This window comes from Vulpes lagopus, chromosome 10 (genome assembly GCF_018345385.1).
Source record: "Vulpes lagopus strain Blue_001 chromosome 10, ASM1834538v1, whole genome shotgun sequence".
NCBI classification, from domain to species: domain Eukaryota; kingdom Metazoa; phylum Chordata; class Mammalia; order Carnivora; family Canidae; genus Vulpes; species Vulpes lagopus.
The window spans coordinates 109,768,987-109,785,155 of NC_054833.1; the positions used below are offsets into that span (position 1 = coordinate 109,768,987).

Genomic DNA, 16,169 nt, shown 5'->3' on the forward strand with positions numbered 1-16,169 from the left:
CTGAAGGAGGGGCCCAGGACTGTCTTTCTGTTCTGAAGAGCCTTTGGCGTTTGCCACACATCGGAAGACCCGGTGGGGCGGGGGACCAGAGCTGTCCCACTCCAGGCCGCCCGCCCGCGCCTAAGCCAGGCGCAGCTGACACACATGTGTTTTTGGTTCTAAACTAATCAGGGGGACTTCAGGCCTGTACAGGGTCCTAAAAATACATATTGAAAACAGCTCGTGTTCCACCCTCTCCCAGAAATATTTGTTTCCATGACTTAAAAATTTCCAGCAACTAGACATGTCTTGTGTTGGCCTCAAGCAGCAAAGAGAGTACAGGGCCGCACTCAGTAGGGCAGGGCGTCCCCCTTCCCGGGGGCTGGGAGGTGTGGGACAGGAGGGGACCCAGGCGTGGGCTGAGCCGGGGTCGCTGCTCGGAGAGCGGCACAGCCATGTGGTTCTACGCCCTTGTCGTGTAGCTGGGGACGCAGCCCCAGGAGCCTCCCTGAAGTGACCCAGTGCGGGAGGGCTCTGGGCGCAGCTGTGTCCAGCAAGCTGCTTGACAGCTCCCCCAGAGTGACTGGAAATGCATCTTATTTGTGATTGAGCTGCGTCTGTGTGCACCGTGGAGGCTTTGGATGGGGCGGGGTGGGCGGGTGGGCTCCGCGTCCCGGGCTGGGGTCTCCGACTCACTTTCCTGCTGCGTATCACTCGCCTGCACCCTCGGCTCCCCACTTGAAAGTCATAAAATAGTAGTAATGACACTAACGGTTGCCATTTGGTGAGCACTTGCCATGTGTGCTTCTTGTGGTTCTTCTCCCTTGACTTCCCAACCCTCTCAGGTGGGTCCTATTAGCTGCTCTTTTCTGCACACGAGGAAACTGAGGCTCAGACAGGTTAGTAACGCGACATGGAGTCAGGAGTGGGGCCTGGGCAGCGGGGGGTGACTGCCCTCCTGCTGGCAGCTGTTTCCTGGGTCCCTGAGCCTGAGCAGAAGGTTCACTGGGACCTCGGATGGGCTACCTGTAAAGGCCCATGCTCACCGTTAGGGCACTAGGGTCCTGGTGGTGATCGGAAGCCAGATGGACCCGGAGCAGAAGCCCCTCATCTTTGGGGTCCTTCTAGCAGGCCCCCCTTCTCTCCTGGAGTCCCTCAGCCTCCACAGAAGGGCCTGGCCCCCCATGGCCTCAGAAGGTGACTGAGCGATGGCCTGCAGAATGGGTACTTCAGTGGCCGGCAGGAGGTGGCGCACGCTCATTGGCGGCCTTTTCTTGCGTTCCACCCGTGGCCGCTGGCTCTGTGCTTCCCTCCCCCAGGACGGCCTGGTGTGTCAGCTGTTCCCATCCCTGCCAAGGCAAAATTAGAATGTGCAGCTCCCGCCGAGAGGGTGGATTTAACCAAGCTCCCTGCTGGTTGGCCTGCCCGGGCCCTTCCAAGCGGCTGACAGGAGGTCGGGGAGAGAGAATGCAGGGCTTGTGCCCACGACATTCTGGGCGACAAGGACATCTTCTCTGGGCTGGCTGCTTGCAGCTCGGACACAGTCTTCCCCCGCACTTGGAGCCGCTAGTGGAGGACAGCAGGCACGGCCGCTGCTCCTCCGGCCTGGCTCAGAGTGGGCTCTCCAGTGTGAGCGAGGGACTTCCAGAGCACTCTTCCCTGGACCAGGGGCTCGGTGGGGGCCATGAGGACTGCTCCGAGTCCACTAATGGGTACTGCTTCCTGCTGCTGACAGCTGGCACTTTGCTGGTTTATTATACTCAGCTTTTAAAAATATTTGCCTTTCCTGGGGCTGGGCATTTATCTATTATAGATAAGATAAGGGAGATCAAGTTGGAGAAGGTTATGTGACAGTAATTGGAGGGCTGCTAGGCCCCTCCGCAGAGCCTCCGTGTGATTTCTGCAGTATATTTTGTTCATGGCACTTGATGAAACAGCAGCTCGAGTGATTTGCAGGGTTGCTTTTCAGGCACTGGAGCGGGCCTGGCATAACGGCCCGGGGGCTGGGATTCTGTGCCTTGGCCTCTGGCGAGAAGGTGGCAAATCTGGGTGGAGTCTTGTCTGGTGGGTCCCAGGCCATAGACTTCATTTGGCAGCCCCTCAATGGCCTGGCTCCCCAGTGCGGGGCAGAGACGGGTGCGGCACGCGGCCTGGTTGGTGGCTTGGGCCGGGCTCTTCTGGCTCCAGACTCCTTGCTCTGTCTCTAATGCAGAACATACTGCTGGGTCCACCCCAGCTCAGTCCTAGGACCTCAGGCTTTCCTGTCTACCCCTCAAGATTATTCATTTGGTCTCTCCCTGTCTGGTATGGCAGGGATATGGGTGGGGGTCTGCCCTTGTCCTGAGACGTGCTGGATCAGGGACCATTATGGAGTTAGGACGAGCATGGGAAAGGGTTCAGGGGTTTGGCACAAGAGGATCAAGTCTGAGCAACTTGAAGGAAATGCAAGCTCTCCTATTATCTCCTATAATAGGATGCTTGTTTAGGAGACTGTTGGTCCCAGAGGACTTTGAAGCAAGAAACTGGGGTGTGCAGGATATTCATGTTTGCCCTTCTAGAGAGTTCTTCATGCTGCTATGTGCTTGCTATGGCTGCATCACTTGGGCTCCCCCTCCTTCTGGCTTCAGGCTCAGTTTGGCCAGTGGTGGTGGGGCAGCTGTAGGGGACCAGGGACAGGAGGGAGAACTGGGTGTTTCTTTGCTGCTCCCTCCCTGCTGTACTGAGAGTTGGTGGTGGCTGAACCAGGCAGCCAGCTCACAGCTTTCTGCAGTCCAATCCTTCCCTCTCCCCTCACCCCTGGAGGCCTAGGGGTGCCCACCTTCCCTTGCTGGGCTGCCTGAAGCCTGCCTGCACCTCTGTAAATTGCCCTGTAGTGGATTGACTAGTGGCTCCCCAAAGATATGTCTGTGCCCTAAGCCCTGGAACCTAAGAATGTGACCTTATTTGGAAAAAGGCTCTTTGGGGATGTAATTAAGTTAAAGATCTCAAGGTGAGATCATCCTGGATGATCCAGGTGAGCCCCAAGTTCAGTGACAAGAATCCTTATGAGAAACAGCAGACGAGCAGACACAGAGACACAGGGAGAGCCTGTGTGAAGGCAGCCGCAGAGGCTGAGTGGGATGCCAGCTGCTGCTAGTAGCTGGAGAGGCCCAGAAACTTCAGCCCTGGAGCCTTCAGAGGGATCGTGGCCCTGCCCACACTGTGATTTCAGGCTTTGCCCTCTGTCCAGAGCTGTGAGGTCATGAATTGCTTCTGAATTGCCATGGATTGCAGCCCTAGGACGTGGATACATACAAGGTCCTTCATTAAATGCACCTCCATTGCCCCATTTTGGTGCCAGGACCCAGGCTGACAGAGGGGGACATGCCTGCAAAAACATCCGAGGGCCTGTGGAGTGCCCAGCACCATGCCCTGGGGCCTCCTGGCATATGCTCTGCACTTAGGCCATCGGGCCACCTGCTATCACCTGCAGCCTTAGTGGATGGTTCCTGAACAGAGCAGTGAACTTCCACCTGGAGCAACCAGGTCTCTGTCCCGGAGGGTATCTGTCTGTCCACAGTTAGAGGTGCTCGGCCCAAGCGTGGGCATACCAGAGGTGCTGGGACTCCCTTCCCCAGGAGCAGCCGACCCTTAGTAGGTGGGAACCCAGGTACTACATGGCAAAGTGACCTGTCCAGGGTCAGAGAGAGTCTGATTTCAAGTCTGGCCTTTACCCCAACCCTGTACCAGGACTGGCTGGTAAGTGCTCAGAGGGGAGGAGAGGGTCTCCCCTTTCTGAGCACCTACTTTGTGCCAGGCCTTCTGGTGGGTACTTTGCACATGGCACATCAGCATGTCCCCTCAAGATCCTGCAAAGTAGGAACTGGTGGTGTTCCCACTACTTGAGTAGGTGAGAAAAAGCAAGTTCTGAGAGCTTAAGAAACTTGTTTAAGGCCGCTCAATTGGCAGGCAGGTGGCAGAGCAGGGCTCTGAGCTCAGATCCATCTGCTTCCAGCCCCAGATCCTTCTAGAAGTGCTCTAGGGGTTGCATGGTGAACATTGGTTTTAAGATTCAACATGTTACTGTTGAAGAATGTTATGCATGAAGAATGCATAACTGCAAAATTTCACCTCGTTGGAGGGTAGGTCTTGCATGGTTTGACTTAAAAATACTGGTTTCTGAGTATTTGCCGAGTTCATATTGGTGGGTCCTGGAAATAGGTGCTGCAAACAGGTGACAGTGAACCCCAGGGTAGCTGAAACTGGAGCCCTGAACGGGGTCTTTAACAAGTCTTCAAAACTGCCCAGGAAATGCTCAGCTCTAGAAAAGCTGACCAGATGCAGGATTAAATTCAGCCATCACGTGTTTCCTGTTTCTTAATTCTGCCTCCATACCTTTTCTGGAACCTTCTCTACTTGCTTATTGGCATTTTCTATCTTGCTGTCTGGACCTCATCCTTCCTCCCTGTTCTCAGGGGCAGGGATCTCTATCCTTATGTTGTAGAAGGGAAACCATGGACTCTGGGGGCACCTGGCCCATGCTTGCAGCTGGGGAGTAGTGGAGCCCTTCCTGACCTTAGCGCATATGGCCCTTCTGTTCCTTGTCCTCCTAATAGAGGAGAGAACCCGCTGCACTAGAAAATGGCTCAGGGAGATGGTGTCAGGCCCAGGAGAACCCCATCTGGGGGGAGCAGGGTGCGTGTAAGGCCAGGGGACTAATCCTATGATTTCTGCAAGATCAGATGCACATGCCGCAGAAATAGGCAGCTTGACGGCAGCATCAGAGGGGAATCGATGGGTGGGGAGGCCGGATTAGATGATGTTAAGCTGAGGATTTTATTAGTCTGTCTTTCTGCCAGGGGAGGCTGCAGTGGGCCAGGGTCGTTTCATGTTTCTGAAAAAAAAAAGCAGGTGAGTAGCAGGAATGGCAGCTGTGGCCCAGCTGTGAGTGTGTGTGTGTGTGTGTGTGTGCTTGTGTTGGGGAATGTGTGTGTGCGTGTCTGAGTGAATGTGCACATGTGTACGTCTGTGAGTCTGTGAGGGTGAAAATGCATGCATATGTCTCAGTGTTTCTGCATTTGTGTCTTGTGTGTGCACACACGTGCATAGGTGTGCATGTGGTGAGTACTTTTGAGGGTGGGCATGTGTGTATGTGTGTGCATACGGTTATCTCGGTGTGCATTTGTATGAACGTGTCTGTGTAAGCGGGTGTGTGCCTCTGAGTGTCAATATGTATGTGTTAGGGTGTATGTATGTGTGTATATGGGTGTGTGCATTTGTGTGCGGGTAAATGTGTGTGTGTGTGTGTGTGTGTGAGAGAGAGAAGGGGGGTTAAGAAGCTAGGATTCAGTTTCTTTCTGAGACTGTCTTGGAAAGCAGGCTGGGGGCTGTTAGAGACCCACGCAGAGGCAGTGACGGAATGGCCCGGACAGGTGGGTGGCCGAGTGGCCCAGCTCACACCTGCTCTGTAGGCTCGACTCTATCAGCACAGTCACAGGTGTGGGGGTTTTGGGGCCAGTAAGGAACAGTCTTTGAATCATTCAGGTTCTGGAGGCAAAGCCCAGCTCTATCTCCTCCTTGTGGGACTTTGGGCAGATTTAGCAGCTTCCTCAAGTGTCTGTCTCCTGATCTGTAAAATGGGGTAATAATTCCCACAGGCTGTTGAGAGACCCAGAGTCGCCGCTCACAGGAGGATGCCCTGTGGTGCGTGAGCGCTGGGGGCTTCCCGTCCATCCCTCCCTGTTCCAGCCCCTCCTGGCTCTGGGGCTGCTCTGGGAGGTTGGCTCTGTGGGATGTCACATCTGAAGACGCTGGGCACTTCGCAGCAGTTGCTGTCCTTGCTCCCTGAACAATCAGGCTAGTGCCTGTATGGTGACCAGGTGTGTCCCCAAATATCATTCAAAATGCGTTTCTGCCAGGACAGGCCATTTAGAAGCAGAACGCAGTCTACGTGGCTGTCTCTGTGTGGACCTCGGGGTGCCTGCTGGGAGCTGGGGCAGGGCTGAGACGGTCTCACCGGCCATGCAAAGCTCCACACGTGTGCACACTTTCCACACTGGTCCTGGGGCAAAAGCAAGGACTTCAGAGGAAGATAAATTGGGCTGAAATTGTCAGTTGGCCTGTCCCCAACTGTGTGACCTGGGGCAAGCTCCTTGACCTTTCTGAACCTCAGTTCTTCACTTGCAAATCCTTGCTGCCAGCTGACATGCTGCCTCAGGAGGAGCTGCTCTGGGGAGTTAGAACAAGGTGTGAGTATTAGTTTTCCTCTTGCTGCTGTAACAAATCACACACTAAGTGGCTTAAAGCAGCAGAAAATTACTATTTTACTATAGGTCTGGAGGTCAGAAATCTGACATGGCTCTCAGTGGGCTGAAACTGAGGTGTCGGCAGAGCTGTGTTCCTCCTGGAGGCTCTAGGGGAGACTTTGTTTCTTTGCTTTTTCTAGCTTCTAGAGGTGCCTGCATTCCTTGGCTTATGTGCCCTTCCTCCATCTTCAAGCATAGACTCCAGCTTCTGCCTTATGCTTCTCCTGTCTCGTCTCCTCTGTCCCTGGCCCTCCTGCCTCCCCTTTACACGGACTCTCGTGGACAGGTTGGACCTGCCTGCTAGTCTAGGACATTCTCTCAAGAACCTTAATCACCTCTGCGAAGTCCTATTTCCATGTGAGGTTTGCAGGTTCTGGGGATTAGGATGTGGACATTTTGGGGGGACATTCAGCCTAAAATGAAGATTTTCTGGCTGTAGTGTGGGTGTCCTCCAGTGCCCCAACAGAGCAAGTAGACAGCCATCACTCACTGGCTCAGTCATCGCACAAACATTTGCTGAGTGCCAGCTGTATGCCAGACTAAGCCCTACTCTCAGGGAGTTTGTGTTCTAGTGGGGGAGATCAACGACAAACATTAAAATATGGACAGGGCAGGAAGTGACAGGTTCTATGGAGGAAAGTAAAGCCGAGGAGGAGCACCACCTCAGGTAAGGTGAGTCCAGAAGCCTCTCTGGGAAGGTGACGTTTGAGCAGAGCCTGGAATGAAGCAAAAGAGTGAGTGAGCTGTGCAGATACCACAGGAAAGGGTGTTCCTGGTTGTTAGGGGTTGAACTGTGTCCCTCAGAAAGAGATGTTCAAATCCTAACCCGTGGCCCCTGTGAGTAGGACCTTACTGGAGGTGGGGTCTTTGCAGGTGAAAGTTCAGAAGAAAGAAGACAGGATGAGCCCTAAGTGCATTCACTAAGGAAGGCTGCCACGGGTTTCCCTTCCCACTTTGCCTGGGGCTGGGGAACTGATCAGAGCAGGAGCCTCTTCTCTCCTTCTTGATGAAAATAAAATAACAGCACCTGTCGTTTGTTGTCGGTTCCCTGCCACGCATGTTGCAAATATAATCTCTTTGATCTCACAGGGCCTTGTAAGGCGGTTACTGTTAGCGCCCCATTTCACAGATGGGAACACCGAGGCTCCAGGACTGTCCACTCAACATATCCTCAGCTATTGAACTGGGGAGCTGAGAGTGAAACCCAAGGGCACGTTGCTACCCACAACCCTACCCTGGAAGTGGTTTGAAGGCAGGGCCCGTCCATTCTTTTCTCTGTTGTCTCCGAGCGTCTGGGTGCCTTGCACGTAACAGCCAGTTAAAACATAATGATTTTTGCATCCATTAATGATCTCTTAAGTCTTGACAAGAGAGTTCAGTTCAATCAGAACTTTTGACAAATCCCAAACCAATTTTCCCTACTCTGTTGATTTATTTATTCTGTAAACATTTGCTGAGAGTCCCTGTTACCTAGGACATGCTGCACAATTATTTTTCTCAGTCCTAGCAGGAATAGACTAATTATATCCACAGTTTTGAGAAGATAGTTTTTTTTTTTTTTCACTGGGGTTTGGGTAAAATACTGAGTAGCTGCCCAGGTGGCCCCAAGGGCCACAGCTGGAAATCTTCCCTTTTGACTGGGAGTTCGCTCCCCCTGATTCCTGTTCTCCTGGGGCCTGAGAGCCCTCGCAGGGCTTCCTGTCCGTCCAGACCTTCTTGAGATGGAAACACACCTCATGGCTATTGGTCCTGGTTCATCACCAGCTTTGATCCCAGGAGATTTTCTTCCAGAATGCTTTAGAGAGCTGTTTGTCTTCGTCTCTCTGATTTCTGCCACTGTTGTTGACAAATTCCGAGAGCAATCAGGATGGCCATGTTTTAGGCGCCTTCAGTGACCTCAGGCCCCTGGGAGCAGCAGCTATTCTTTAACATCTCAGCTGATGGCTGGGAGACTGATGTTTTGTCTGTGCTGGATATGTGGGAAGAGAAGACATGGGTGATGGCGGGTGGGGAGGGGGAGGCTGAGAAATGGGGTAGAAGGGCTTCCCTGAGCTAGCCAGAGCGAAAACATATCAACTAAGATGACAAGATACTGTTTCTTGCCCATCTGCTTGGCACGGATTCAAAACTCACAACAATCAAACAACTACTTGATGATGCGGAGGCCGCAGGGTCTCCTTCCACCACCATGGAGTAAGTTTGGTACAATTTCTCTAAAGAACAATTCCACATCATGCACTGAGATTTAAGCAAGCTCCTAGCCTTTGAACTAGCAATTATTCTTCTATGACGGAAGTCAGCTAAATCAACAGATGCAAAGGATTTACGTGTGAGTTTATCACTGGGCAGAGTAGCAAAACTTTGGAAAGACCCTAAAGATCCAACAATAGAGAAGTGGATAAGTAACTTGTATCACCCATCCGTGCATCCATTTAATGGAATGGGATGCGTCCATTACAGTGGTGCTCACGTGCATTTTTGCTGCCATGGAAACGTAATAATCCTGAGAATAGCATTTCCAGTGGACCTGGTACTGCTCTAGGGCTTTGCAGGGACTGACCCAGTTCACTGGGAGGGAGCGAGGGGTGTTCCGTACCTCTGATGAAAGGAGCAAAGACTCCTGTGTCCTCCATCCTGGCTGCAGGGCCCTGAGGTAGGAGTCCTTCTTGGAGACCAGCTTGGGACGTCCCTCCCTCTAGGACTTCTCAGAACCACAATATAAGGATTGGAAAGAGGCCTGAGGATTGTCTGGGGCATTGGTTTTTCCATCATTTTTAATGACAAAACACTTCAAATGGATCTTGTTCATGGAGCAGGGCACATAAATGATTTTAACATTTAGGACCCAAGTTTCCATTGGAGGAGAGACTCTTGCATTGGAAGATCCCTTGAGGGGCCCCTTTGGGTGAAGGTGAGTCCCCAAGGATGTGGTCTGAAGGAGATGGAGAAGCATAATATGCATCTGTCTAAGAAATGAACAAGATTTTTGGCACAGGGGAGGGGAGAGGAGAGAAGACTTGGGTCCTAGGGCAGCTGGAGAAGTGCTTTGGAGAGCAGGGATATCTAATTGTCCATTTTAAGGTCTTTGTGTTGCCGTAACGTTGAACCTCGTTATCTAATAGCTGTGTGACCTTAAGAGAGTGACTTCACCTCTCTGAACTATTGTTACTTGGTGATGAACCACTTCCTTTTTGAGGTTGCTGTGAGGACCAGAAACTCTATGGGAAGGTGATGGTCCTGGCCTGTTTGTGGTCAGGCCCATTCTCACCCTTCCCCAGTGCACTCCCTACGTAAGTCAGGGGCATGGGTGACTCCTGCATGCTCCCGTGACAGCTGGCTTCTAGCTGGACTCAGCCAGTGGGAAGCAGTGTCAGGAGATTGGCAGGTGGGAGGAAGGAAGAAGCAAGAGTTATTTCTCCTTCCTGTGTCTATGTGAGTTCTCAGGGACACACTGTATCTCCTCTGTGGCCGCAGCTCCTGCCATGGAGGTCCACTCAGGTTCCAGCGCGCGTTGGGTCACCGCAGCCTTCAGTGACATCACCTCTTCTCTCTGTCCCCCCAGGCTAGGTAGCGGTTTCCTGCACTTTCTAACCTCTGGATGACATCACTGTCTCCTGGTGGCTTTATCAGCCCTTCTACCGCTTGTTGTATTCATCTGGCTTCTCCAGAGAAATCCAACCAATAGGATAATTTTTTATTTAATGTAATTTATAGATAAATATATGTACAATATAATATTATATATAAAAAAAAGAAAAATATATAAAATAGAGAAGTGACTCGTGGGATTGTGAAGGCTGAGAAGTCTCAAGACCTGCAGTTGGCAAGCTGGAGACCCAGGAGAGCCGTGATGTAGTTGCCGCCTGAGACTGTGTCCAAAGCTGGGAGGAAACTCCTGTCCCAGCTCAAAGATGGGCAGAAAGGATCCTACTTTCCTTTACCATTTTATTCTCTTCAGGCTTTTTGTTCCATTCAGGCCTCCGAGGGCTCGGATGAGGCCCACCGTAGTAGGCAGAGTGCTTGCTTTACTCACGTCACTGACTCAGCTGTTGATCTTACCCAGCAGTGCCCTCGCAGACGCACCCAGGATAGTGCTGCACCAAATATCTGGGTGCCCTGTGGCCCAGTCAGGTTGACACATAAAATTAACTTCACACTCGTCAGATTAATTCTCTGCATTACTTCCATTCAAGAGATTTCTGTTCCCCTGGTTGGATCCTGACTGATGCAGGGACGGACGCTTGGCTTTGCCCTTGGTATTCGTGGTTGAACACCCACGTGCCTGGTTCAGTGTTACCTTCAGAATCTGAAATTGTGAGTCATCGTTGATTGAGCGATGCCTAGGTTATCATTATGTCTGATTTATATAACGATTGAGTAACAACATTAGAATGTCCATCTTTTGTATTTTTATTGTTAATATCTGAATATTCACTTTCAGATATAGGTAAGCACTTCTGCAGTATTACAGGGTCACTTTTTGTCTCTAAAAGTTTTATCAGTTATTTGAAGTATAAATGATGGTGAGAGTGAAGCGCTTCCATAATTAATTTTGGTTATGCAAGTGAATTTTATTTGCTAAATCATCTTAACGTATTTCCAGTTGACAAATAGAGAGACTAATAGTTAATACAAATATTGGGAGTCTTAGCTAGATAACTTTAGGAAGAATATTATTTCCTTTCTGAGCTACCTAATGTTTCCAGAATTTAAATAATAATACAGAACAGAATAATAGAAATTAGATTATATCACAGTTGCAATAGTTGAGAATTGTTAGTGCACCTGCGTTCATAATGTTACACAGAATAAACTTTAGTAATGATGTGTAATTTTTAGCTATTTAATTTTTCTTAGGGAGTCGTTGTAGGTCATGAGGGTTTCCAGAAAATATTTAGGAACATTTGTCACCTTGCTACCTCACGATAGGAGGAAAGACTCCAAAATTGTATCCATCATTCATGATGAATCTGATTTACCTGTAATAAAAACTATAGGGTTTAAAGAAAAAGCCAAAGATGAGGCAGCCCTCAAAGACCTGTCTTCTCTCCTGACTTAGGCTGCGAGGGAGCATTTAATACGAGGTCCTAGGGCCACGTGAATCTTGATGGTGGGTCCTGAGGACTGTCGTTCCTGCCCATAGACACTGAATGTTCAAAACGTTATTAACACGTGAATGAGAAAAGTGTAAAATAATGAATTCTTAAAATAAGATGCCAGAGTTGTTCTTTTATTCCAGAAGTAAGTTCCACGATGGTGTCATTTGGCTTCAGGAGGGACTAGGTGCAAATTTTGATATTTGGCCATTTGGCCAGAGCACATGTACCTTGTACCCTGTGTGCAGTTGGCAGTTGCTGGTTTGCTCATTTGTAGCCCTACTGGACCCTGATGTGCACGAGGCAGGGACCGTGGTGCCACTTCACTGCCGCATTCCAGTAATGCAATTTCTGGCACGTACAGAGCCTTCAATCAATTCTTGTTGAATGAACAAAGTAGAGCGTGAGGCATTATTATTCTTGTTAGGACTCAAGCAGCAGCCAGGAAGAAGCTGTGGCGTCCAGTCAGGGCCAGCACAGAGGATGCTAACACACCTCTTGTACCAGGAAGAAGGTTTTTAGTTGCAGGTTTTAAGGAATAGAAAAATCAATGTCAAATGGCTTAAGCAATAGGGTCAGTGAAAGATGTTTATTGGCTCACGTGTCTGGAGAGTCCAGAGTTGGGTGGGCCTTACGAGTGGCGTGCGCCCCAGGCCCAGGAGGTTACGTGGTCACCCTTCCCTCATACCTGCTTCTAGCCCAGCCTGCTTCCTCGTGGGCTGTAGCGGTTCATTCCCTCCCACTTTGTGGCAGTGGGAAGAGAGAGGTTCTCTTTGACCACCAAGCAAATGTCCTGGGCTGCACTCTGAACAGGGCCAGTTGGGTCCCATGTCCAGGATGGGATTCAGCGGATTGGTTAGGCTATTAATAGGGTTGGCCAAACAGGTTCTCTGTGACCTGAGAGGGAGGGGCGGAGTGGAGCCCAGCATGGGCTGGGTGGGGGTGTTTTTAGTTTTTCCTTTCTTTATAACAGGTCACCACAAATGCAGTGGCTTAAAACAATACACATTTACTATCTCACAATTTCTGTGGGTCCAGAGTCTGGGTTTGGGTTAGCTGGATTTTCTGCTCAAGGACTCACAGGGCAGAAGTCAAGGTGTCCGTTGGGCCTACATTCTCATCTAAGGCAACCTTACTTATATCTGCAACATCTCTACCTTTGCCATATAATGTAACCTAGTCAGGGGAGTGACAGTCCTCATATTCACAGGTTTTGCCCATATTCAAGGGGAGGGAGGGTGCATCAGGGGTGGGAATCACAGGGCCATCTTGGATTCTGCATACCATAAGGGATGAGCATCAGTGTCCCCCATATTCTCGATCCTAGTTCAGATCCTGTCTAGATTTCCTGATCTCCAGTCACAGTTGTGCCCACTGGGATAGCAGTTTCCGAAGAGAGTCACTTTTACCCCTTTTGCCCCTGCCTACTGGGTGCAGGCCGTCTGTACTGGAAGAAGCATTGGAATCCCTCCAGCATCTGGAATTGCTGTCAAGCTCCCGTGCTGACCAAGGCCTCCTGAGGCCGGGACCAATGTTTACACAACAAACCGTGAAGTCTGTTTCCTAGATGACTTTGCTTGGTGGTTACTAGGTGCCAAGTATTGCACCGTGCATCTTTTTCCCATCATCTAACCATCCCAGCAGCCCATGAGATTGCTACTACACCCGTTCCTGTTTTATAACAAAGAAAACAGAGGCTCACACAGGCAAAGAAATCTGTCCCAGGCAGTATGGCTGGCAGGTGGCAGGGCCAGTGCTTGAACAGAGACCTGCTGACTGCAAAGCACACGCACCTAATCCCCGCCCCACCACCACACACACCCCAAGTGTTCTAGAACATGCAGCCCAGCTTCCAGATTCTGCTGAGGGAGAAAAGTGGAGCCATAGATAGGTTCAAGGTCCCCACTCAGGTCAGTGGCATTATTGGTTTAATTTTAAGTCTGAGCCTGGAGCTTGCAGACCAAGGCTGAATGCAGGGGAGCAATATCTACTCTGTCTATTCTCTGTCCCTGGGAGCACCATTCACGGAATCTGTTGGGATAAATCTTGCAGGCTTTGGAGAACTCTCCACAAAAGAAGTACTCACAGAGAATCCATTTTGTGCCAGTTGGAGAGGAAAATGCTGGTTGCTTTTTAATTTACCTGCGAAATGGCTGCTGCTGGGCGTGAGCTATGGCCACCAGATCACGAGGCTGAGAGCCAGGCACTTTGGCAGCCGAGCCCTACTGTGGATAGCGTGGGGTGTTCGAGAACATCTCCCGGATGTTCCCTGCTGAAATAGCTTTGCAAAATTCTGATCTCTGTCAAGCACACTCAAGGGCTGGGCTCTTTGCTTCAAGGCATTTTAATTACTCCATGAACTGGCAGCAGGAGAGGCAGGGCCAGGCTGAGAGGACATGAGCACTTTGGCTGGAATGAAACGGTCCAGATGTTGCTGCCTCCAACTGCTCTTTGCTCTGATACGTCCAGCAAACACTCCTGGGCAATGCTGTCCAATAGCAACATGATAGGAGGCACAGATGTAGTTTTAAATGTTCTAGTAGCCACAAAGGAAATTGGTAAACTCTATTTAATAACATGTTTCATTTAACCTAATATATTCAAAATCCTATCATTTGATTTTCATGAAAAATATTAATGAGTAATTTTATATTCTTTTTATTGTATCAAGTGGAAATCCAGTATGTGCTTTACACGTAGGGCACATCTCAGTTGAGATTAGCCACATTTCAAGTGCTCAGCAGCCACCGGCCGTGTTGGTCCTCGGCCTAGTTCAGCTCTTGTCACCCTCCTCTGCTCGAAGAACTTCAGTGGCTCCCCATCGCCCAACCTGTCGGAACCTGCCATATATCACACTGATTTCTGTTCCTGCCTCACTCTCCAGCACTGAGTTTTTATGGAGTTGACAGGGCGCTTGTTATGTACGCACTGAGTCCTGGTGGGGAGTTCCCTGAGCCGTGATAATTGTATTTTCCATCGGCCCTCAACACATCTTCCTGGGACACATGAATATATCAGACATTGTGTAAAACACTTTATGTAATTTTCTGACTTCATTCTCGGTACAAACCGTGCGGTCGGTATTTAATCTCCGCTTACAGATAGAAAATGGGAACTCGGAGGGACTACCCTGAACCCCAGATCTGTTGGATCCATGTTGTGGGTAGCACCTTAGCTGGACACATTCTCGGTTCTCCAGAAGATGGATTAACAGTGTTGTGAATTGAGGCCACACTTTCTCGGCTCTTTTTAGGAATGAACGGCCTATAGCAGCGGTAGGAGGTGCTGCGTGTCGTGCCTACAGACTCGTGTGTCCTTCTTGGTCATCGGGGTGCAGTAGCGGCTTGGGGCCCAGCAGTACTGACAGCAGCCCCTTCGGGAGCCGGGTGGAGCAGAATCAGTGCTCCTGGCAGCCAGGCAGCCAGTTGGCAGGCCTCCACCTGTGCACGGTCATCGCCCGCCGCCTCCCCTCCCTGCAGCAGGCTGAAGACCAGTGCTCTGCATCTCGGGCTCCCCGAGCCACTGCTATTTTTGTGATGCGTGATTCACACTTGCTTATTGTCGGAGCCTATGATGCTTCACCTTGGCACCTTACTGAGAGCACAGTAAAAGGAAAGATGAGCTACTAATAAAATGTCAGAAGAAAATGTCAATAAGAATCACTTAAAAAAAAAAGGCCGATGTTATTGTACATCCTCTCAGTGAATTCCGTCTAATTAGTCAAATAAATATGTTGTCCTCCCACTTGGGTGTGTGTTTGTTTGCTTTGAAACATCGTAATTACATCCCCCGCTTTGGAAACTTCTGGGAACTGGAAGCTTCACACATGGGTGTTGGCTAAGAGTGAGCCGGTGCTGTGGCTGGCACGGAGCTCCTGGGGAGTGGAAGCGCGTGGGGAGCATTGGGAGGCGGGCTGCGTGGGGCCGGGCGACCCCCTCGGCCGCCCCCTCGGCCCCCTCGGGCTTGCTGGCATCACTGCCAGCTCCGCTCCGTGCAGTGGAGCGGGGCTGGGCAGGGAGCGAGAGCTGAGTCCTGCGTGACCTTGAGCAGGCCCCTCCTACATCTCCACACCTCTGCTTCCTCTTTGATGCAGCAAGGAGGCAGGACTAGGGTCGCCAGCCCCGACCGACCTCAGCCCAGCATCCCCCCCCCCCCCCCAAGCTAGTGCGCATCGCCCTCTCGGTGCAGGGCCCTCCGTGCTTGGGGCTGCAGCATCACAGGAAGCTCGAGCCTGGGATAGAGATCAGCAGCAGCTTTCTTGCTTTGCCGGGCAGAGGAGGCTGCAGCGGGCGCTGGCCTTCAGGAACCCGCAAGCCTTCCTGGAGGAAGGGGCTGGGGCTGATAGGGAAATACAGGATCCAGCCGGTTTTGACAGGAATTGTGTGTGTGCTGAGCCTCCTTCATCTGGTCTTTGGGGTGGTACTGGGTTCCTGAAACAAAAGGCTAAGAAGGGAGGAGGGGAGGTTTGCAGAAGAGAGCAAAGAGGTTGCTTCACCATCCAGCTTCACTGGAGCATTGGTGCAGGCACCTTGATTTCTGACCGACCTAATGCTTTTACGCGGTTTCACTCTTCCTGCCGGAGAACGTAAGAACTCCAGTTTATACTTCATTTGTATCCATTTCTCCTATTTTTGTGTATGTGTGTGTGTGTATGATTTTAGAAGAGTAGAGCAGGGTATAATAGGATAGTGCAGTGTGTAGGATTAATAGAGCAGAACGTGTAGAGGCCCAATAAATAAATGCTGGTTGAGGGTGTGTTGTGCTTTTGAATGCTTACTCCAGGAACTTACTTTCTTTCTTCTTTTTCTTT

General features: G+C 50.7%; 1 protein-coding gene across 1 annotated transcript; it reads left to right on the top strand.

The window, feature by feature from the left end:
- The first annotated feature begins 892 nt into the window (after window positions 1–892).
- LOC121500978 lies at window positions 893–14,988 on the top strand. Its single transcript, XM_041773063.1, has 3 exons — window positions 893–979; window positions 1,513–1,691; window positions 14,613–14,988. Exons 1-3 carry the CDS (start codon window positions 893–895, stop codon window positions 14,986–14,988), a joined length of 642 nt encoding a protein of 213 aa, XP_041628997.1.
- Window positions 14,989–16,169: the final 1,181 nt, after the last annotated feature.

Bases quoted from the DNA above. Each gene is read 5' to 3' on its own strand.
- LOC121500978 (XM_041773063.1), top strand. From the start codon at position 893: ATGGAGTCAGGAGTGGGGCCTGGGCAGCGGGGGGTGACTGCCCTCCTG. The intron at 980-1,512 runs GTTCACTGGGAC...GGCTGCTTGCAG, and splicing joins TCCCTGAGCCTGAGCAGAAG to CTCGGACACAGTCTTCCCCC. The intron at 1,692-14,612 runs GTACTGCTTCCT...GGCTCTTTTTAG, and splicing joins TGCTCCGAGTCCACTAATGG to GAATGAACGGCCTATAGCAG.